General features: G+C 33.2%; 2 protein-coding genes across 9 annotated transcripts; one reads left to right on the plus strand and one right to left on the minus strand.

Annotated features, from left to right (window-relative positions):
- Positions 1-210: 210 nt before the first annotated feature.
- Positions 211-3,135, minus strand: LOC149743409 (uncharacterized). The gene is made up of 3 exons (XM_089885683.1): positions 2,026-3,135; positions 1,437-1,771; positions 211-735 (listed from the first exon to the last, which is right to left on the minus strand). Exons 1-3 carry the CDS (start codon positions 3,082-3,084, stop codon positions 375-377), a joined length of 1,755 nt encoding a protein of 584 aa, XP_089741809.1. The 5' UTR covers positions 3,085-3,135; the 3' UTR covers positions 211-374.
- Positions 3,136-4,983: 1,848 nt separating this feature from the next.
- On the plus strand, positions 4,984-24,407 carry LOC149743410 (prominin-1-like). 8 transcript variants are annotated; one of them, XM_089885673.1, is made up of 24 exons: positions 4,984-5,151; positions 5,520-5,631; positions 6,433-6,503; positions 6,884-6,916; positions 7,952-8,160; positions 9,080-9,264; positions 10,914-11,003; positions 11,561-11,769; positions 13,021-13,162; positions 13,579-13,738; positions 14,464-14,616; positions 15,430-15,556; positions 16,274-16,371; positions 18,569-18,715; positions 19,022-19,109; positions 19,445-19,546; positions 20,009-20,146; positions 20,928-21,077; positions 21,394-21,483; positions 21,866-21,981; positions 22,832-22,879; positions 23,083-23,121; positions 23,396-23,425; positions 23,956-24,407. In XM_089885673.1, exons 1-23 carry the CDS (start codon positions 5,116-5,118, stop codon positions 23,415-23,417), a joined length of 2,565 nt encoding a protein of 854 aa, XP_089741799.1. In that variant the 5' UTR covers positions 4,984-5,115; the 3' UTR covers positions 23,418-23,425; positions 23,956-24,407. The 8 variants fall into 8 exon arrangements, with proteins under 8 accessions (XP_089741799.1, XP_089741796.1, XP_089741801.1 ...); XM_089885670.1 differs by lacking the exon at positions 23,396-23,425 and adding an exon at positions 23,687-23,704; XM_089885671.1 differs by lacking the exons at positions 16,274-16,371; positions 23,396-23,425 and adding exons at positions 17,893-17,984; positions 23,687-23,704 and having other exon boundaries at positions 4,985-5,151.
- The last annotated feature ends 151 nt before the right edge of the window (positions 24,408-24,558 follow it).

The following is a 24,558-nucleotide window of genomic DNA, read 5'->3' on the forward strand; positions in this document are numbered from 1 at the left end:
GATCATGATTTAAACAATTAACAACTGTGAGTGAAAATCGTGAGGATACGGTTTTATAGTTATTCGAATGTTTTTCGTTTACTACCAAGTGGAACGTGAAAATAGAATGAAACAGTGTCCCATCTTCCCCCACCCCACTGTAATAGCATTTGCATCGTTTAAATTTTTTAAAACTTTTTAAACATTTTAAAGACCATAGAAGTAAACCAATTTAGTTGCAAACATAAGTTCTGTTAAAATAACAAGATTTTTTCTCGAACTTTGTAACTGTATTTCAAGAAGACAAGACGCCACAAAGTCGCCCGAAAGGCGCTAAATCCAACATAACAACAAAGAGAAACATTAAGAAACCAACGACAATATGTGAGATCCAATCACAGCTCGTCTTTGGATGGCATTTCTGCTGTCTCTGGCTTTTCCTCCTTTTGCGGTTCTTCCTCTGGTAGTTCTTCGTCCTGAAACGGATCGCCTAAAAGATTGTCCAGTTGGTCAATCAATGGGAAGCTCTTGTTGTCCAGCGGGAACAACCTGCTGTTTAGATTCTGCTCCAGATGATCCACGTTTGTTGTGCAAGGCATTACGGTCACATTCATTTCCATTGCCCAGCGCAAGACCACCAAGGTTGTTGGGAGGTCGTGGTTATTTCCAATAGCGACAATGTTCTGGTTTGTAAGAACCGGGTTAACATCGCGTCCTAGTCCTTGCTCTTTGTCAATCCATGTGAAGCCGAGGGCACTGTAAATCAACATTGTAATGGTTATAAAATACTGTGGGGTAAGATAGGATACGGTTAGCACCTAAATTTTATATTTCATGATCGTGTTTTGAACGATTAACAACGCTCTTTTAGAGTCGCGGAGCTGGAGTTATAAATTCTTAAATAATATTTACTAAAGAATGTTTTTTTTACCGTTGGGCAAAAAAAGAGATCGAAAACATATCTTATTTTACCACACCCTACTATATCTACATATAGGCTGTCATGTATGTATTAAAACTGACCCAAAAATGTTTTATGCATCTAAAAATATATATAGTAGGGTGGGGGAAGAGTGGATACCGTTTTCCTGTAATTTCTCGTCCTATTTGTCAGTAAACAAAGAACATTCAAATAATTATAAAGCCGTATCCTCAGGATTACCATAGGCTGTTGTTAATTGTTTAAAACACGATAAGGATATTGAGATATTATGTGCTAAAGATGTCCCATTTCCCCCACCTCACTATACCTAATGTTAAAAAGAAACTATAGAAATGCGGAGTAGGATGGAACACTATTAGCACATAATAAAACAATTACCAACGGTCTATGGGAATCTTGAGGGCACGGTTTTAAAATGCTTTAAATGTTCTTTGTTTACTACTAAATCGGATGAGAAAATAGAATGAAAAGATGTCCCATCTTCTCCCACCTTACTATATACAAAAGCCGTTACCTGTATCCCATAAAACGAATGTTGTTCTTTGCGCAAAGCGCCCTGATTTCTCTTTCCTGGTGAAGTGGGTCGAACCAGTTCTGCACAGCGCTTATTGGTGTCTTGGCCATTTTCACAAGGTATTGAAGATCCTCAATGTAAATGTTGCTAACACCAATGCTCCGAACCAAACCCTTTGCTTGCATTTCTTCCATTGTTTTCCATGCAAGAAAAGGATTGTTCTTGCATTCTGGAAGGTCAGTATCATCCGGACCACACGCGGTGCTCATGTAGAAGTCATGGATTAGGAGAAGATCAATATAATCTGTTCTCAACTTCTTTAGCGACTCTTCCACCTGAAATAAAGATATTTGTATATTATGGTGGAGGAAGACAAGACACTATTTGATTATTTTTTCTTGTCCCATTTGGTACTGAACAAAAGACATTGAAAGAAATATAAAAACTGTATCCTCACGATTTCCATGATCTGTTATTATTTGCTTAAAACACGATCATAAATACTTGCATACTATGTTAAAAAGGTGTCCCGTCTTACCCCACCATACTATATATGTTTATGAAACGAAGTTTAAGTATATGTGAATACCTTTGCGATTGCGTTCTCTTTTTCCATGCTCTCAGGAGCGAGTTTTGTGACGATGAACAACTCTGAGCGTGGTACGTCGCTGTCCGCAATGGCACGACCAATCTCCTCTTCGGAAGACACTTTAAAGTTATTTATTTTATCTTCTCCAGTGTATATTTGAGCAGTGTCTAACATTCTGTAGCCAAGCTTCAATGCGGTTTTAACGGTCTCGTATGTTTTACTAAAAAGACGAGCAGTTCCCAGTCCGATTGGTGGCATCATATACCCAGAGTTGAGCTTGACATCGGGGATTTCGCTAATGTATTTCTTATTGCCGTCTTGCCAGACCCATGTTTCATCAACGACAGACCGCAGTGACGGCCGAGCACATTTCTTTGCCATGACTGGTAATTCATCGGATTCAAGCGTCCACGAGAAGGACGCGCTCACGAATGTACCAACATTCATAACATTAAGACAGACTCCCTTTGGCGTGAACAGCATGTCACCTCTGACGAGTTCGTACAAGTGCTTCTTCCCCATCTTTCTAACTGTCGATCTCCCAGATAAAATAGCTGTTATTGTATTCGCGTTAGTGCAATCCAGGGCGGCAGAACTTTTTCTTTTCGTTTTGCTACCGGTCAATACAATGTCACCGTGTGTTTTGAACTCTTCTTGAAGGTCACTACACGAAGAAATCATCCATGGCATTTTAAGGGATTTTGAGATAGCCGGGTCGCCGTTAAGGACATCGTATATGAAGGAAGTACCGTGCAGGTCTACTTTCACGAAATCGCCAAACGTTGACTCAAGGGGCGCGTAGTTTGAATGGTGAACCATAGACGTGTTTAGTTTGACATCTTTAATAGCTTCTAATTTCTTTGAATTATGAAGCATCTTATACAGTGGCCAATTCTTACAAGCGTCCTTTACGATAAGCGGCCTCTTCGGGATAATAAAGTTGGCGATAAGGTCCTCGGCACTGACTTCATAAGGAAGTATTGTTACGTCATCATTGTCTCCTTCAGCGGTCGTGCAGCACAGGGCCACAACGACCAGGCAAATAACCACAAACTTCATATTTGAATTTTATCGCCACTAACTAAAGAAAGAGATTAATGATTACCAAATTGTATCCAGCTGGGTATGCTGAAGCAACCGCTATTTGCCAATCACGCTTTTCCGCTTCAGACACGACTTTATTGGTTATACGCTAAAATGTTGTTTTACGCCATCAGTACACGCTTTACAATTTAAAGACAAGCATGCATTGATTTTCCATCGCACAGACATATTGCTTTCCTGGCTGTGTTAGTTTCTAAACCCTCATTTAAACCTTCTTTTAATAGCCTGAATTAGTTTAGTCTATATAAGCGTTGTTTATAAGATCACTATTACTTTATTGCAGTCACATTGAGACATCGTTTCTGCTATCCGTTTAAGCTAGTCTCGCTGATCGTTTCTTAGCACACAAAGCGATACTACACACTGAAAATTCCCACTGGTTAATCGTGCAACGTATAATGGATCACTATATAGTAAGCTGACTGCGGCTGGAATCTAAACGCTCCTAACTGTTCAGTTTCCTGGCTCGAAAGCCGATCTTCCTATATTTCCTTCTCTGCCTTTAGAATTACTTCCTTAACAGAAGGCACTCTGTGAAGATAATCTATGAAACATTGTTCACGAAACTGTTGTCTACGTGACTAACTACGATACCACATTATTACTATCGGCTTTTCCAAAGGTCTATACAATATCTAGTATGTAGCAGTGCAAATATTTTTGCTGTTTTGTAGTTTATAGGTTATTTAATGGAACTCTTAAGATTTCTTAAGTCCTGGTTAATTATTAAACGCAATATAATCTTATCTATTGCGGTATCCTATTTAAAACTAAACAGAATATCAAATACATGCTGTACTAACCGATATCCAGTTCCAAGGTTTTTCCTACACACGCGTATTACGTATAAATTCAAAATATTTCTTGTAAGAAGGTCTGCTTGTAATTAAGACAAAATCATCCCGCGAGATGTCGCCAGCGGGTTATTTGTTTTGATACTGACCAGACGAGCCGTGTTGTTTGGAGGTCTCATTCACTAGCGCATTCAACGTTCGTGTACGATGAGAAGTGCCGTGCTCGCTCAGCTGTTAAATCGTGTTTTGACGCTCTGTATAAGGTTTTAATACGTTTCGCCGGTCTCTAGTTTAAGCAACGTTGTTAAGACATAATGCGAAAAACCTACACTGTATATTACGTAGGTAGTAACTAAACACAATGGATAAATGTGTAGTTATATAAACATTTAGTCAATGTACTGTACGCATACTGTCATGTGTGTCGGTGGTCAGTTTTTCAGAAAAATTGAACTCTTGATTTTATCGCCGCTACAAGTTATTTCTTAGTAGTAAGTTTAATATTGACCGTTTACGGAAGTTTCTCAGGAGTATGTCTGTGGTTTAAGAGTGACGCGTTTAGCAGTCTATATATAAACTCAGTATAAGTTACCACAGGTCTGTGACGCATTACTGTGTAAAATTACGTCATGGATATATTTTCATTGGCGACCACGGTATGCGTTTTGTTTGTGACTGGTCAAGTGGTTACGCCACTTCATACGCTAAGTACTGAGACTGTTTTCTGGTTACTTAACAGATACAAGTATGTCCGTGAGTCCGTGACGATTATCCGGTGTAAATAAGTTCGTCTGCTGAATCGTGCGTCGATTGTATTCATGCGGAATTACATTTACCAACGTTTTAACTGATCGAGCTCTGTAAATTCAGGAGAAATGCGTGACAAGTGTTTAAATTTGATGATAATAAATGCCCTGTTATCGCAATACAGGAGAAAATTACGTTTTGTTTAAAATCGTAAACTGGTAAAACTTAAACAAGCGTTTCGCAAAGCGGAAAACAAAACGTTGGTAAACAAAGCAAAAAGCGTTTCCACACGTATTTCTTTCAATCAAAACGAAATAATAATACTTGTTTTGTATTCACAGATTTATATGTTTGTTGTACATGTTGGTATAGTTTAAATATCTCTTCTAACAAGTTCTGTTCCTACGTATTTTTTTTCTGTGACGGACACTTCAAAGCCGTCAAGATGTCTACGAATTTAACCTACCCTGACCTGCCGGAGGTATATATTGTTAATCTTACAGCTTAAAGTTACAAAAATATATAAAAGTGTTTATTAAACACAATAATTTACACTTAAAATAAGAACATCATTTATATTTTATTTAGTACTGTGGGTAAGATGGGATAATGTAAGCACCCAAATATCATGTTTTCTGATTGTGTTTTAAACAATTAACAACGTTTTTAGAATCCTAAACGTGCGAATATTTAAGTCTGTAAATATTCTGTGTTTACTACTAAAAAAAACAAAAAAAAGAATAAAAGCATTTCTCACCTTACCCCACCCTACTATACTGGTTGTTTTTTGCATGTAGAGTAACTTAAAAAATATAACAACAAACTAACACACTTATTGATTTATTACAGAATGTGTACAGTGCGGTGACCGTGGAACTAAGCATTGTTTCATTGCAACATCTTTTTGTCATGACCACTTCGTTTATTAATCTGGTGTTTCGTCCTTTTAGTGCTATTGAAGGTAAAACATTGACACATATTTTAACTACTATATTTGAAAAGCCAGCCTCTGTGCTTCCATTTTAACTTAATTATAAGAAATTTGATGTAGTATATATTTATATAACACCTAGCTAGTGGCCAATTGGGTGTAATAAAGAAGCCACTTGTTAATAAATTGTATATTTCCCACACAACATAATATGATTTTCCAAACATATTCTGAAATGTAGCCTTAGTAATTTCACAGTAAAAAAGTAATTTCACAGTAAAAACACACATGTTTTGAAACATGCCCTCGGCGTTTTCTATTTGGTTTTCTCTATATTGGTTTGGGGTTTTTAGTAGACAAACAAACAGATTTTATTATTTATTACCCAGTTAAACTTAAACCAACTTTTTTAACTACTGATTTAAGTAAACCTTGTAAAATTGTGTACACACTTTAGAAAACCAAATATAAATAAAAAGACTTTATTTTCCACTCAACCAGTTAAAAATATCTGGCCCTGTGTCATAGGGTAGAGGTAACGGGTTCAAGACTAGGCGCTACTATTAATGTTGCTGTATGTTTCCTTGGACAGACACTTAACAGCAATTGCTCCAACCCACTGGGACTAATGGGTTGTCCAAGTTGGCACGAGATATATGATCACCCATGTTATAACAATTATTGTATATCGACGCGCGGGGATAAAGAAAATTTTATTCATTCATTCATGCAATTAAAAAAACTAGGCCTATTTATTTTTTAGTTTAAGGTACTGTTTTGTAAAAATATTTCAGTGCACACATTTTTATATTGTTTCTCATTTTTTTTCAGAGTTCATATACTCGATAGCTACTTCCGGAACCACTAATTTCTTGGGAGACTTACTGAAGAATTGGCAAACAGTAAGGAAAATTACAATTTATGTATGCTTAATATAGTACTGTGGGATAAGATAGGACACTTTTAGCACCCAATATCCAAATATCCTGATTCAAGATATTTATTCCTGATTGTGTTTTAAACAATTAACAACGGTCCATGCGAGCCCTGAGAATATGGTTTTATAATTCTTTGAATGTTATTTGTTTACTACCAAATCAGACGATAAAGTATAAAAATTTGTTGCCGTATCTTCCCCCACCCTACTATTATATATATTTTTTATAATATTAGCATTTCTGTTGAATTTTAAAAGAACACCATAATATGCATCTCGATCTACATATATTTAATTCTCGGCTTTTCGAGAATCACTTTATAACCAAATTTCATTTTTCCCAAGTCTTTGCCAGGTAGACTGTTTGTCACATATAAGGTAATATCTGAATCTATGTTGACGTTGTAATATCATATATGATCATTATGTTTGTGTTGTGTGTCATCAGTCAAGGTTCTGTATCCCATTATACTCATGTAGGGTAGTTTGTAGGTTATAAAACACACTTATTGTTATATTTACTATTTATTCTGATATTTTTACACAGTGTAAATTATAGAATTTTTTGGGGGGAGGGGGTTTGTTTTAAAACCATTCTTGTGAAGTACTAAGCAGTAGGGTAGTTTGGGAATTATTTGGTTGCTATGTTTAGCCGGGTTCTATAGCCCCTGGATACCACCACACCGGTATCTAAATTTAGGCTTAAGGGGTTTTACGTTTTAGCTCCATACATATATATGTAAATGTTGTTTTTGAAATAAAGTCTTTGTCGTACCGGCCACCGGGTACCGACATGTCTGTGCTAAATTGTATAAAAACATATTTCGTTTCTAAGGTTGTTAAATCTAACAAAAGAAAATAAAGCTTTTTGTCACGCCAAATGGAGCTAAATATTTGTTCGGCTTTAGAATTTTTCATTTGTCTTCCTTGCCTTAAAGTAACGTGGTTTTATATGTAAACATGGCGGCAACCATATGCCAAGTTGACTTAGTCAATAAATAAATTTGCTTTGCACTGAGCAAACCCTTTAACAAGTTAGCATATCCTAGTACTGAGAATTCTGTTGTTTATTCATAGTTTTAAAGTGCGTTTGGAATTGTGGTACATTGTCACGGAAGTGTGATTGTAAATCTGAACACGTCGAGCTGTTGTTAAAGTCATATATACTAATGTTTGCGTACAAACACATGAACGAGAGTATACAAAACGTTTGCAAATACTCTACGTCTAAATTACTGGTCTCATGACTTGTCAAGCTGCAAGACCTCACTTACATAAAACAAAATGTAGAAATATATAAATTTTTGGATCAATGGGCCAACTCTGGCTTAAGGTCTCATGGCATGTCATGCCGCAGGCTCCACCCACGCAGAATAAACTATTAATAGTTTAATAAAATGTATTTTTCTATAGCTTGCATCATTTGAAGCTGGGTTCATGGCTTGTTTCGTCGCTGGGTGTTTGTTTATCATCCTCGTTCCATTAGTTGGCGCTATAATGTGTTGTTGCCGAACATGCTGTGACAACTGTGGTGGGGAAATGATCCAATCAAAAAGTCGAGTGCAGAGTAAATGGAGATACTGTTTCTTTGCGTCCCTTCTCATAATCACTGTGTTTATTATGTAAGTAAATCTAATACGAAATTTTATTTTTAGTAAAAATAAAAAAAAGAAGTAAAAAATCTAAAAAAAAAATCAAAAAAAATAAAGAAACTTTACATTCATTTTTAGTAAAGTTATATTTTTTGACTTGTTTTACATGTTATATGACAACTAACTTCTAAAATAAGGGTTTTGTAAGGAGAGTCCTATGTTATTTTGCAGATGTAAAATAATAGCAACGCAGTGTTTTTTGATTTACAAGTACAAACTGCAGGTGTTTATTTGGGGTAATAGCAACGCGTTTTCAGGAAATGAACATCTTGTGCATTACCATAATAGCACTTGAACAGATCGAGTTCAAAAGAATGTAGATTAGAGAGATACAGGCATGCAAACATATGTGAATCCTTATAATTCTCCATATGCCACTCTTGTCCTGTCTTTCCTGTTGTTGGGATTAACCCAGATTTCTCTCAGTAGATCTCACTACTCATTGTCCACCAAGCTATTAATTTAGTAATCTGCTCCTTACTATTAAATAAGAGCAATGCTGGAATGCATTATCACACACATACAACATAATATTTTGTACACTTTCTCTAATTTAAAAGCCTATAGCAAATAGTATAAATTCGAATAATTTTCAAAAAAAAAATGGGCTATGTAACATTTTTTTATAAAGTTAAAGTATTGTACATTAGATATCTTTAGACTATTTTTCAATGGTGCTTCCTTTGTCGAATGGTATAAATTCAATATATTACTTAACTTATAAAAAAATAGGTATGGATTCTATTTCTTACCTGAAAAACTTATTTTTTAAAAATATTTTATTTAAAATTATCCTTTTTTCTTCCTTTATTTTATTTTATGTAAAGTTAAAGACTATGGTGTAGATAATAGATATTTTTTTCTTTAACCAAGCTGTGTTTAATTCCAGGATACCATGTGTGTTTGTCTTCCTAACCAATGAATGGGTCACACAAGTTGTGAAAGTAATTCCCGACAAAACAGTCAAAGTTTTTAACGACTTTAGCAGTTATTTGGAACTTATTCCTACTCAGTTCAACTTTATCGTTAACCAATATTACACACTTGATCAAGGTCTTTCAACAGACATACAAAGTAAGTGTTTTTTTTCGTTGGTAATTAATTGTTGGCAATTAAAAATACCAGCAATTTACTTGACATTATACAATATTCATACTGGTTAATTCAATTCTAATATTGTTTCTATATTGTAATATCATGAAAACACACAAAAAAAGTTCAAGAAAAACATAAACACTACATTTTGATTCAGTGGTAATTAAAGTATTTAATATGGCGTTCTGCAAATATACTTCTGTCGTTAGGCGTTACTGTTGATCCATTTCTAATATTGTTTCTTAACTCTTGTAATTATATAATGAAAGCCTGTATTGCATATTTTCGACCCAAAATATGTAAAACACATAAAAACATAAAAAAACAACCCATAAAGAAGTACTTAAAATCATGCCAAGGCTGAAAATTGTATTGCAACACAAAACAAAAAGTCTGTAAAATCATGCCCAAACATTCAGTAGAAAAAATGTATATATATTTGTATACCAACTTTTATTCTGGCCACATGACTTCAATTACTTATGTACCACTATAGTTTAATAGGCACTGTTTTATTTGACTCAAGTTCCAACCCCTTGAAACATAATATAGTTTCTTTGAAGAATTTTTGGTTTGACACAAATGACTGGATTTAGTTTCTCAAATTGCAATAAGAATGTGCTGTAGGGTGTGTTTGCAGATTCAAGTATGTGGGTGTGTTTAAGCTCGTATTTGGAAGTATATATGACATGTAGGCAGGTGGAACATGCTGCTAGTTCCTTGTTGGTCTATATTAAAAAAAGCTATACAATTTAAACACAGAATTGTTTTAATTATATCTCTTAAAAGTCTGTGACTCCGTAAATCTGTAACAAGTTTTATGATAAAAATCATTTTAAATTCTACACATTTGGAAGTGACCAATTAAAATTTTCATGAATAAATTATTTTTTCCTGTAGCTCATGTTATATCAATTGACATTAAAAAAACTTAAAAATCAGAAACACTGTTTTTTCCGTTAACAAAATATATTCAAACTCTAAATTACATACATTTAAAATTGAAACTGGCCAATTAAAATTTTTAAATATATTATCTCTTTTTATGTCAATAGAGCCCAAGTTATGTCAATAGACATTAAAATAAGGCCAAGTTTAAATACAAGAACACTGGTTTGTCTGTTTGCAAAAGTTGGTGAAAATTGAAGCGCAAATTCACACTTCACTTATTGCCAAACCCAGTTCACCCAGAACCCCCTTCCCAGTGCACGACACTCCCTCAATTAGTGTTGATATACGCCACTCTTGCACTTCCATCTCTCTCACTTTTACTTGCTCTGTTTTGGAAATCTAGTGAAAGTCAAAACCTATGTTTTGGGAACAAAATAAAAAAAACACTATTTAAAATTCGAAATTTTAGCTGTAAGGTGTGGTTAGCTTGTGTGAAAAACATGCTTAATTTGAATTTTATTGCTGTCTATAATTTGCCTTTAAAGTTTTATTTCGCACAAATCCACACCAATGTTATGAGTTGATATAAAAATGATATCATAATAAAAATGTTAAAAAATGAGTCAGTTTTCATTACTCACTGTTTAAACTGTAAGTTAAATATTGATATATTATCAATAATATCGACAATATTAAAAAAAAATGGCCAAATGTTAACGCTTACATATTGTGCGCAGATTTGGGTACCTCAGTTGGCGTTCCAATCAGAGATACTTTCATTGCACTTGCCACTCCTGCACTCACTCTACTTACTGGAATATCCAATGGTAACTTAATTAAACAATCGTGTGTGTTTTCCCATATTTTAACTACAAACATAACGTTAGGGTTGCCCCTAACGGATGCTGTAAAGTTTTTATCTTAAATAAATGAATGTAACTTACTTTATCCTTGCGGGGCTGGAAAATGACAGTCAATATAGCACGGGTGTTTATACCCTCGTGCCAGCTTACAAGTTACCATGTATGTTACTTTGTGAGTGACTATTTTTTAAAATTATAGCTTCATTTAACAATCATATGTTAGTTCACCTTTCAATATTTTAACCATGGGTGTAAAGTGTACCGTTAGTTAGGGGTTCTTGGGTGACATGCCTACCCGATTTTTGCAGCATAGGTGAAATCACATTTATAGCCCTCTTTTTATGCTTTAAAAAGATATTTGTTTGACAAATACGGGTTTCTGCATTTTGATAATGTCACCCAAGATTCTACTAAATATTTAAAATTAGATTTCACCAATATCGACTCTCACTTTACCAAAAATGAAAGAACCTTCATAGTAAATACCTATGAATTCAACCAACGCTGTTTATTTTCACCAGACGCTGATAAAAGTTTGACAGAACTTGTCAGCATCCAACAGTCAACCGACGTTCTCATAAATGGCTCCAACAACCTTGACAGCCAACTTAGTTCTTTGAGATCAAGAATGGCGTCCTCATTAAACACAACTGAGTGTAGGGGGGATATGTACTGTCGTGGCGTGCTTATATCTATTGATTCCTTAACCACTGGTGGTGACTTCTCTGCAGTAAGTTTCTTTTTAAACTAGACATATTATATTGTAGGTTGGGGCAAGATGGGACACCTTTAGCACATAATATCCAAATATCCTGATCGTGTTTTAAGCAATTAACAATGGTCTATCGGAGTTCTAGGAATACAGTTTTATAATTCAATGAATGTTCTTTGTTTACTACCAAATGAGACGAGAAAATAAAATGAAAAGGTGTCCCATCTTCCCCCCACTGACTATATATCAATTGTAAAAATGTTGCATGTTGTTTATTATCATGATCATGCTACCAGTAATGGAACGTATGCACAACAACCTTTTATGCAGTTAGTTTATTTTTCAACTGGACTTATTATATAGCAACTGTACATAATCTGCATGTTCTATTTCAACATCTTTATAGTTCATTACGATCATGCTACTTTTAATGGAATGTTATGGCAAACTTACATTACAATTTATTATGATCATGATATTTTTAATGGAATGTTATGGCATCTTACAATGCAATTTTTTATGATCATGCTACTTTAATGGAATGTTATGGCATCTTACCAAAGCAGATTTTTCCCCAGCCTTGAGTCTTATGATTATGCAGTCAGCTCTTCAAATGCCCAGAGGTTTAGCGTGGTGTGTTTTATTATAGGAAGTGAAAGAATGTTGTGAATTTAACATGAACCTACCCACGTTTCCCTGTGTGTTAGAAGCTTTATCAATATTGCTCCCGTTTCATTATTAACCCGTTGCACATTTATTTTGATAACCTCAACTAACATAATTTCCTTGTGTGGTTTGCTAATTATTTATTTTGCATATACAGTAGGCCTATTGCATGTTTGATAGCAAAGTTTCAAAATTTCATTTCTTTTTTTTACTTGCACAATAACCAACTAATCTAATACTTTTTTCAATATTTAGTTTCCTTTATATATAGGCTATTTAAAAAAATCTTTTATTGTCATCATAAAAAAAAAAATTAAATTAATTATTGTTTTGTTAATATTAAAAAAAGCATGTTTTACATAGCATCAGTGGCATAACCATGCTTTAAAATATAAACTAAAAATAGAGGAAACAAGACTATGATGAGCAATTGACGCCTATTGAATTTTGCCAAAATGTGAAAATAAGGGAAATATGGCCATTGTCAGCCTTTTGAAATTTTGCTAAAAGTAGCTTAACATTGCCGTGACATATCTTGGTGTCATGGATTGCCTTCAACCTTTCTATCTGTCATTTCTATGATTAACAACTTCCATGTTCCAGCTCCAGAGCGTGCAGTCGCAGATTACCGAAATAAACGACACGTTGACGCAATATGACATCAATGCTGAAATTAATAAAGTTATGGAACAACTTAATGATATTCCAGAACTCGTAACCAATGGCAGTGCTAATGTTACAAAAAGCAAGTTATTTTGATACTATCTATTTTTAACAAGTTTTTATGTGCAAAAATCAGCAATTAAAATAATAATTTTTTTAATATATAATTTTTTTAATTAAAAATATTATGCTTAAAACTTCAGCTAAAAATATGTTGTGCTACTATTTATTTATTTAAAAAAAACATTTTTTTCAATATGTATGTATGTAAAATTCATACAAAAAACTAATTTTATAAAAATAAAAAAAAGTGCATTTTTAACTTCATACTACCATTTATTTTTATCAAGTATAATGTATTAATATATATAAGATAACAATATATAGGATAACGTACTCTATTACTTCATCAACATAAAAAAAAATCTTTTTCATACTACCATTTATATACATACTTTTTAATATCTAGTAGTTAAATAATTTCCTTCATAAACACAGATATGTTGAGTACATTAGCGACAATCAATGAAACCATGAGTAAAGCCATAAGTCAGTTGCCCCTCTCATCACTGGACCCTTTAAAACAAGAAATGGAAAATATTAACTCAACGATATATAGTATTGCGTATGACTATAGTACAAAATATGACATATACAGGTAATTTGGGTTTCATCCATTTTGTTTTACTGATTAAAAATCGAAACATATAGTAGGGTGGGGGATGGGACAGATTTACCTTTTATTTTCTGTTCCTATTTCCTGGCATACAAAAAGCGTTCAAAGATTTATTGTATCTTCACGACACCCTTATAACACTGTTAGTTGTTTAAAACACAATCAGGATATTTGGATACTATGTGCTAAAGATGTACCATCTTTCCCCACAGTAATGTATGTTTTTTGATGTTGCTGGTTTTGAAACAAATTATATGTTTTTTGCTGGTTACAAAACGAAATATATGTTTTATTGGCTTTGCTGGTTTCGAAGCAAATTATATGTTCCCATTTTATACAAAGCATGTTTCACAATAAAAATGAAATTTTCCAAAATTAACCAAAAGCCTATAAATATCATAATATCATAACAACACACGCGTCTCTAAGCAACAATACCTGTCAATCATTTCTATTCTTTGAATGTCTGGTTTGTTTAAAATTATAGCTGACACGTAGGGAGTAGTGTATGGAAATTCCAAATTGCACTCTATATTTTGTAAGCAGTGGTGCAGCCAGAAAAAAGTGTTTTTATTTTATTTAAATAAACATATTTTTTGTGTATATATGTATTTTTAAAAAGGGAACAGTACTGAGACCGGAACCCCCTTGGCTACGCCTCTTGTTGTAAGGTTCCCTAACCTGTAATTTTAACCCTGTGGTTACAGGTATGCTGCTGGGATAGTCCTCGGTTCTATTGTGGCTTTAATTTGCGCTCTGTACCTCCTTGGGATGTTATGTGGGGGTTGTGGCTTCAAGTCAGACAGAAACCCAGCCGACAGATCCACTTTGTCAAACTGTGGTGGCATCTCAATTATGGCGTAAGTTTCAAGGCTCAAAATCAGCAGCTTTCTTTTAATATCAGGAAATTCCCTTGTTGTTTTTATATACGGGATTTCCATGTGTTTCACACTCCCTGTTTAAATTACCCTTGTAAAATCTAAAAGCAATATTTGTCACCTAATATTAACATTATCATTACAGCAGCTGTTTTGTTTCTTACAAATCAATTCCAAGACAGCAGGTGCAAATTCCTAAATAGATTTTCACTTTGTTCAACATCTACATAACCAATTTCCCACCCAGAAGTTATAAAAATCACTCTTTCTAAATGATTTTCACTTTGTTCGACATTTGTATCACCAATTTCCCACCCAAGACTTTAAAATAAAATCTTTTGGGAGTTACCATAAAACCAATAAACCAAATAACCTCAGCGTCTGTACGCACTTAAATTCAATTCAATTCCAAGTATTTTGGAGCTAGACAATAGATAAATATTGATCTTTTCACAGTGCCGTTGCACAGTTGGTTAGCGTGCCTGCCTCTAACGCAGAAGTAATAATGTTCAAGGCTTGCCGTTGCTACCATTGCGGGCGTATGTGTCCTTAGGCAAAACACTTAACGGCAATTATCCAACCCAACATTCACTACTGAGTTGTCTAAATTATCAGCCACAAAAAAATGAAAAAATCCCTTAAAAAATAATCACCCACAAAGTAATATATTTATAACTATAAAAATATGGCACAGAGTGTATGAAACAGAACACCCTTGTTATAACAACTGTTATTTTCCGGCCCAAAGGATAAAATAAGTTACATTTATTTATTTATTCATTGATGTTTTTACAGTGGTGTGGGGGTATCCTTTATATTTGGTTGGATTCTGATGTTGTTGGTGACTCTCACCTTCACAGTGGGTGGGCATGGGGAGAGATATGTTTGCCAGAACCTTGAGTATCCTTATGAAGGAATTAAGGTATATTTTCCTTCTATATAATTTTTATTTACATGCAGTCAAATTAGGGGTGTTTTTTTGGATATTTTTGTTTTTATCCACACAGCTAAATTATGTGTGTCAGTTTTAAATATATTTTCTTCATATTTTAGGTGTTTGAAATTTAGTTTATTGTTTTCATATTTTATTTACATAGGCACAGTTACATTAAGTGCAGATTTTAAATATCTTTCTTTCATATTTTATATCCACAGCTAAATTAGGTGTTTGGGTTTTAGGTGTCTGTCTTTCATATTTATTCACAATCAGAGTAAACAATTGAATAGTATACCTTAACCTATAAACATTATTTTCACAACTACTTCTGTAATATAAATGCCAGGATTTTAAAACCAAATTTTCATAGCACTATACTGGGAATTTTAGTATTTCTGTATCGGTATAATCCTGGGGTAATGGGCCAATCCTCGCCTAAATCCTAGGACCCATGGTGTGTCACGTCATAGTACCTCACCCACATAGAATAGAATAGAATGTGGGTAGTCCAAAATAACATGAAATTTTCTTCTTTTGTCCTTGATATAAAGTATAAATTTAAATGACATGCATAGGAAAACATATTTTTCATTAAAAACTTTTAAAAACAAAACCTATCTTTAGCATTAGTTAAGCATATGCTGTAGTTAAACAACAGCCTGGTTTTTAAACTTTTCCATTTCTTTTGTTTGTCTTGCTAAGTTTTTGGACGATGTTTTATGGAAAACATATGGGAGTCTTCTTGGTATCAAACTATATACTGATTCATACGTACCACTTGACTTTAGTGGTGTATTAACGTAAGACTGCTTGTTGGTGTATAAATGTTGCATGTATATGTTGGTGGACATAGTGGGATATATATGTGTTTAAATGTATAATGGGCGGTAAACTATAGTTATGTTTTTAAGTATTAATAATGTAACATAGTGTGTAAAAAGTTTTTTTTAATAAAAAATAATAATCGTTTTTATTTGGTGATGGCATATGTTTTTCTTGGTCTGTAAAAATTCTGATAAGTGCTGTAAAAGTAATTTATTCTGTATAATTGTGACGAATACTTAAATCCAACCCTGATCTAGTGCTAATGAGGTTGGTCGCTTATTGAACGAAACAACAGTCAGGATTAAGTGTTACAAAATAGTAACAAACAAAAATCAAGTCTAACGAATTGCATACCAGATCCTGTTTAAGAGACTAATGATACCATATAGGCCAAGTATATATATTTTTTATAATATAATCCTTCATGGACTTGATTTTTGTCTGTTATCTATTTTGTAACACTTAATCCTGACTGTTAATGGACCAACCTCATTAGCACTAAATCAGTTAGATTTAAGTATTTGTCACAATTATACAGAATATACTACTTTTACAGCGCTTGTTAAAATTTTTACAATCCAAGAAAAACATCTGCCATTACCAAGTAAAAACGATTACTATTTTTTATTAAAAAAGAACTTAAAAACTGTGTGAACACTAGATCAGGCTACAATTCACTGTGGGGTAAGATGGGACACTTTTAGCACATAATATCTAAATACCCTGATCCTGTTTTAAACAATTAACATGGTCTATGAAAGTCATGAAGACAAGGTTTAATAACTTTGTAAATATTTCTTGTTTACTACCGAATGGGACACGAAAATAGAATGAAAATGTTTCCCATCCACTACCAACCTACTATACATACTCATTTTCCAAAAAAAGTTTTTAAAAAATTATTTGCCATGATATCAATTTAAGTTAATTGGTTTGTTTGCTGGGAAGAATCATTGGTCTATTGTGTGTGGAAGTGACAGGAAATGATCAATCACCTCTTAGTTAGTGAGTTGCAACAGCACAACTGCTTTACTGCAGAGTGTAACTTGTTAGGTTTATAAATAGATCTAAATCCGCACATCACAAAAGTGACGTAATACTGAATGAATACACATCTTTGGCATCGTCAGTCTCTTATTTAAGAAAAAAAGGAAATAATTATTCAAGAAAATAATAATAAACATTTTTATGCATGTTTAATAATGTGTAGGACATAGAATAGCAAAGATTTCTAAGTAGGGTGGGGAAGATGGGACACCTTTAGCACATCTGATTGTGTTTAAAACAACTAACGGTGTTCTATGGGAGTCGTGAGGATATAGTTTTATAATTCTTTGAATGTTCTTCGTTTACTACTAAATGGGACGAGAAAATAGAACTAAAAAGTATCCCATGTTCCCCCACCCTACTGTATTATAAAACCAATGATGTTGTTTTAATATTTCATTCATTTGTTGTCCTGTATGTGGTCTCACTTGTTTTGTGTTTCATTTTAGTTTGCCGATCGTATCTTGAATGCAAGTGGATTATCAATAGGATCAATAATAAATAATACAAACGTTGATCTTACAATATATGACGTTTTCATGTAAGTCAAAGAAGAAATTTAATGTTGAAAGTATTTATTAAAATTTTTGACGAATTTTATTTTTTTAAAGATTTTTTAACTAAAAGATATTTGAACCACATTATTATTCTATCTTCTTTTTTTCATGATTACTGTTCTGTATTTAAAATTAGATAAAAAGTGGAAAGCAAAATTTAAATTTAAACTGATGTTAATATTGATAAAAAAGTTAAAGAAAATAAAAATTAGTTTAATAAATACCGAAACAATTTTTAAACATTACCAAAATTAAACTTTACAGTATACAGATTTTGAATAGAAATGGAACCCCATATGCAAATTTGGTCTGGCATATTTTAACTTAACATTTTAAAATGTAAACAGAGCAATATACATAACATGCCCATTGGCGCCAAACTTGGGGTGGCAGGGTAGGTAGGCCCACCCCAAAATTTTCTACACTTTATTAATCTGTAAACATTGGCATTAATTTAAAAGAATGCGTGTCTAACTATCCCTGCCTCCCTTGCGTTCTAAAAAGTTTGGCGTCTATGAACATACCATATCACTAATGTGTTTGTTGACCATTGTTTTAATTGCCACAGTGCATGTGAAGGAAATTCTTCAATCTACACCGCTCTCCAACTTGAAGAATTATTTAATGTCACCGAGTTTATTCAGAACGCAACAGAAAATCTGAACAGTTTCAAAACCCAACTTTCTGATTTAACAGTTGACCTCTCCTCTTTAAAGTGAGTTTATCTTACTGTTGGTTAAATGCTTTTCAATAGTTTTTTTGTTAAACAATTTTTTACTAATTTTAGTTTTAGTGGTGTAATATAGTATGGTATAGGTTTTTTACCAACAATTTTAGTTCTAGTAATGTAAGATATAAGAATGTTTGGTGATAATCCCAGGTCCAAGGACCATTTTGTAGTGTTCAGATCGTTTCCTTAAGGATGAACTGACACATATTTGAGAGTCATTAATAATATGCCTGCCAGCAACAGTATATATTATATGAGGTTTTGGTGAGCTAAATATTGTTTGTATTACAGAGCTTACACTCCTGAGATAGCGAATGCTCTTAATGCTTTGAAACAGACAGGTCTTGATGGGATCGATTTTGATTCTTATTTAAATGCAGTAAGTGGAAATTACACTTTTTCCTAAACACCTGAAAAAAAGGTTTCATTTCCTTGTAGTTGTGAATTTAACATTTGTTTATTAAAAAATTATGTAAATTTTCTTTGTTGAAATTTGCATAAATTCTTTATTATTTCTGGGTAACAATTTTAAAATAACAAACAGGATTTCCGAAGTAAAATACAACAACCATTCAATAGTGTTGAAAATTAACGATTTTCTGGCAGTTTAATTTATACATAAATTCATAAATTTTAGGCATGCAGAATTAGGGAAAATTCATGCTATAAAATAATACATAACTATTTCCTTATATTTTCAATTACATTCACCAGACAGCGCAAGGCATTACCACAGTCAACTTTACATTCTATGCTCAATTTCTAAACAACTCTGCAGACAACATGACAGTGCCAGGTGCAACTGCCCCAATACTTGTAAGTAAAACTTTCTTTAGTAAGGATCTGGTGCTACGAAAACTGTAACAGAAAAAATCAAGTCCAACCAATTGTATAATAAAAAATATATATTCCGCCTAAATGGCATCGTAGGTTTCTTCTTAAAATAGAACACACATGTTCTTTAGTGCGAAAATTAAACTGGAGGTTTTCACAGCCTATAGTAGGATGGGGTAACATGCTACAGGGGTAATGTGGGACGTTTTAATTTTGTTATGGACACTTTTAATAATAAATAAACAAAATAAATAAACTTGATGAAGAAAACTAATGTTATAAAGACTGTCATTTCCACTCTACACCGAAAAATAGGTTCCATTCATTTTTGTATATCAATTTATTATAATGTTTATTAAAATGTATATGAACAATTTAATCAAAATTCCCTATCCCATCAAAATTGAAGTTCAAGTGAAAATTTCATCATAATATATATCACAGAATCTAGCAACTGAAATTCGCAAGTTCTCCTATGAAGTAACATTGATACAATCCATGTACGTTGATCCTCTCACACCTGCCCTTGATACACTTACCACGGATATAAACTCCCTGCAGAAAACTGCTACTGGATTGAATGTAAGTTAATATATGTAGTATATCGTAACCCATAGGTTTCAATATGTCATGCTTTGTATGAGTTTAATGATACACAAACACCCTAATTGAAAGGATGTGATATTTTTCCATGTACGCAAACATTAGTTGCGTATATTCATAAGATTAGTTGCGAAAATTCATAAGATTAGTTACATAAACTCATAAATTTTGGTTATTTTTCATTGGTTCACATATAAACCAGTGTTGTAGATCAAAGGAATTTTAGATTGGTTGTGTGCTCCTTTTCGGAGTTGTTAGCTCTCTGCTAGGTCACTATACCATTTGTTATAACTTTGTTATCTCTATTTTACTTTGTGTGGTTTATTGTCTTATTATCAGGTTTTACCACAAACGAAATAAGTTGTTTTTGTTACTTTGTGTGGTTGATTTATTTCCAAGTTTTTGTAGCAGATAATTTATGAACCAGATTTACTTTTATTGCCTTCCCTACCACAGTACCACTGATTTTAATGCTCATACATATCATTCATTGTGATAACACGACAAGTTCTATCTTCTAGTTTGCCCCCACAAATTAAATGCAACCAGAAACATCTAGTTTATTGAATAATCCACAGTTAAAGTTTATCAATAGTTTAAATAATGCTCGCACTGGTATTTCTGCAGTGTTTTCTGATTTTATTTGACGTCATGTGATTACAGCACTGAATAATTCAATACATCACTGTATCTGTGTCAGTCAACAGAGGTAGCATGTAACATATTTACTTATGTTTTCTTTCCATTTGACACTTCACAGGCATCCATAGATGAGACAGCAGCTGCACTGCAGACATTAGACAGTGTCATACAAACTAATGGATCAGCTTTGGTTTCAGTAGAAATCAATAAATATGCTGACACTCTCATTTTGAGTGTCAACCAATATGCTGCTTGGTTTCTTGATCAGGTAAAACACCAAATTTGGTTTATTTTAAAACTATAAAAAACTCAAAACTGGTTAAATTTAAAACTATACAAACTAAAACTGGTTTGTTTTAAAATTCAAAAAAAAAGGTTTAATTTAGCCTAATACTCTAAAAACACCTATTTTTACATGTGTTGTGTACATTATTGTTACATAAATTATGCTGTGTTACAATATGTTTTATAAATTATACTATAAAATAAACCATTTTAAAAATAATATTTTTTTTTACCCATGTATTTGGATACTATACACGCTTATGCAAAATCTGGATTAAATCATTTTATTATTAATGCAGGTTACCAATCACTTTGGACAATGTTATCCCGTCGTGTTGGTTTATAATCAGTTCGTGTCCATACTCTGCAGTTATTTCATGGATATCCTGGTAAGACTTTCTTTTAACCTTTTAGTTTACATAGTTATTTAAATGAATGAATATAGCTTGCTTTATCGTCCCGTGGCCAGAAAACGACAGTTGTTATAACACAGGTGTTTTGTTTCATACACCTCTTGCCAGCTTACCAGTTATTAACTATGTTATCGGACTTTAAAAAAATGTCATTCTATTTTCTTGTCCCATTTAGTAGTGAACAAAAATCATTTTAATATTTATAAAATCCTCATGACTCTCATAGGTCGTGTTAATTGTTTAAAACCCGATCAGGACATTTGGATAATATGTGCTAAAGGTATCCAATCTCCCCCCACAGTACTATATAAATAATCGACATTTTTATTTTCTATTAACATGTTTGTTTTAATAACAGAATGGTCTCTGGTTCTGCCTTGGTTGGATTACTTTCTTCTTGATTCCTGGTGCCATCTTTGGAATGAAACTTGCCAAATATTACAGACGGCTTCAAGACATGGAGAGCTATAATGAGTAAGTATTTATTGTTTTGATGGTTTAGCAGCCCTCAATAAAGAAGAAAGATGCCTAGTATGGACTTACAGGATAATTCTATATACTACTAATTCGTTGCTGTGGCAAAGTGATCAGCGCGCCTGCCTCCAACCCAGAGGTTATGGGTATAAGGCTTGTCGTTGCCACCATTGTCGGCGTATGTATCCTTAGGCAAGAAATTTAACAGCATTCGCCTTAAACCCCTAATCCAGAGGTCACTAGTAAGTTGTTTAAATTATCCGCTATACAAACAAAAATAAAAAAATACTCCAAAATAATCATCCACAAAGTAACATACATGGTAACTTGTAAGCTGGCACAAGGTGTTAAGTCTGGTCCTGTTGACTTCGCACGTACTAGAATAACTAGATGCTGTACCTCGTCTAAGTATGGATCAATTAGGGCCAGATCAACACTTAATAACTCCTTTATTAGTAACTTGACAGTAACGTAACGATACTAACTGCGAGAAGAAGGCTCCCGCCAGCCTCCAGGTTTACCACCAGTTATACACAACGAAAATACTGATACAATGTCTGGGTATTGAGCATAGTCGACAGTTCGGCATAGTCCACACACAATGCCAGTAGCTACGAGCAATAATTAGGAAACGGCTAGGAAATTGATTAGAAAATTGTGGCGCTTCCTAATCTCGGTAACGTCAAATTACATCGTGTTGTACGATCTCGGTAACTTGGAATTACAAAAATAATAATTGACTGCTTTCATACGTCGATCACTACAGTGTTTTTTCTTGTTGTTTTTTTGCCAGGTGAGGATAAGCAAGTTAAGTTTATTCATTTATTACAAAATTTATTGTAATTTTCAGTAACCATTGGAATGATATGGAGATGGATGCATTCAACAGAAGCAACAAGTTAGTATCTTACTATGTTCCTATAATTTCATATTCTTTTGCTTATGAACACTTTGTGTACCTGAATTTTGCTTGTTTTTCAAAAAATGCCAGGGTTTATCTTCTTTACTAGCATGTGCCATCACAAATAACATTATGCACACTATGGTGACTAAAATTTTTCACTGCAACAACTTTTTTTCAAACATTTTAATTTTGCCTAGTAACGGACAGCAACAGCAGAAGTCTTCAGGAAAGTTCAGGTAAGCAGATCACTTCACCTTTTTAAATGTTTTTTTGATAAAAGCATGAACATAATTTTTTTCCTTGTGAAAGTTTTTGTTTTTTCTTTCTTTTGCATGGAATGTAATTAATAACCTCTTTTATAAATTGATTATTTTTTTTTTAGTAGGTCTGTAGGTTGCAGTTTTACCTTTAGATATTTGTTTAGGACCTAAATAAGATTAATACTTTATATCTTAGTACACACACAAAAATTCTATTTTAATTTGCAACACTATTTTGACAACCTTTCAGCGACGAGAATGACCGATTTTGATTACTCAGGTTATTGTAGTTCATAGCGATTTATCGTAGTTAACAGTTCAGCAAATCTGATGCACAATAACAAAGTGTGTTGCATGTGCTACTTTTCTATTAAAATAGACTGTTTGTACAGCTCCAACTGATTAGACTGTATGTGCGCTATACACTCAGTTCTCATATTGAAAGTTGTATTCAAAGCTAACATAGATATCTGCATTGATACTACTGTATGTACAGCAATACTAACTATCTAACATTCACTAACATTTCATGCTTGCTTAGTTTTCTATCTCCACAAAGGTAAGGTTTTTTTTACCTTTTCAAACAAAAGTTATTACATAATGTATGAAATAATGTTTATTTTTGCTTTACAGTTGTTATAGTATTTTTTTGTAGTGTAAAATTTGCTTGGCGGTTTGTATGCTTGTAAAGATTATGCATGTCTTGTATTGATACACAATTCCTGTACAGTTTTAGTGATTGTTGTTTGGTGGAATTAGATGGTATTTGGACTCTTTAATGAACATTGTGTAATTATTTTTTTATTTCAGATCTGCTAAAATTCACCCCGGGGAATATTACTGATGTTGCTCAATTGGTTCGCTACAAACAGATGTAGATAATCAGGCGGCTGCCTTCAACAGAATCTTCAAACTTGGAAATTTCTCTGATTTGGTGTCACTGTGTAATGCCAGTTTATCGCTGCTTGTATCGCACTTTGCCATATAACTTGTACACCCTTCTGTACATAGCGCATTGTAAATCATTTATTTTGTTTTGATATTTTGTACCCCACAATCCCAAAGTGATAAATAATCGGTAAAAGTGCATTATTTTTATCAAGGTACCACACATGAAATTTTATTATTATTAGTATTTAGATAGTGTTAGATACTCAATTTAGGGATGTGGTCTGGGAAACTGTAATCGTTTTCTGTTTTTTTTTAATCTGCATTAGTTCCTGTCTAACTCTTTACCAAAAATAAACCATTTTTCGTCCAAACAGTGAAATGTTATTGTGTCTGATTATGTTAGTACTCTATCTAGTTTGTCCTTTTGTGTTTACCAACTGGAATCACACACAAATCTTCAGTCTTTTGTCCAATGAGAAGTGACAAAGCAACTATTATTGGCATAAAGTGTAAACAATTTAA

This window comes from Ciona robusta, chromosome 1, assembly GCF_009617815.1.
Source record: "Ciona robusta chromosome 1, ASM961781v2".
In the NCBI taxonomy this organism is placed as follows: Eukaryota; Metazoa; Chordata; class Ascidiacea; order Phlebobranchia; family Cionidae; genus Ciona; species Ciona robusta.

Coding starts and splice junctions, on each gene's coding strand:
- LOC149743409 (XM_089885683.1), bottom strand. CDS start 3,084: ATGAAGTTTGTGGTTATTTGCCTGGTCGTTGTGGCCCTGTGCTGCACG. Junction 1,772..2,025: donor AAGAGAACGCAATCGCAAAG/GTATTCACATAT, acceptor TCTTTATTTCAG/GTGGAAGAGTCGCTAAAGAA. Junction 736..1,436: donor ATTCGTTTTATGGGATACAG/GTAACGGCTTTT, acceptor GTTGATTTACAG/TGCCCTCGGCTTCACATGGA.
- LOC149743410 (XM_089885670.1), top strand. CDS start 5,116: ATGTCTACGAATTTAACCTACCCTGACCTGCCGGAG. Junction 9,265..10,913: donor TCTTTCAACAGACATACAAA/GTAAGTGTTTTT, acceptor TATTGTGCGCAG/ATTTGGGTACCTCAGTTGGC. Junction 21,078..21,393: donor CTGCTTGGTTTCTTGATCAG/GTAAAACACCAA, acceptor TTATTAATGCAG/GTTACCAATCACTTTGGACA.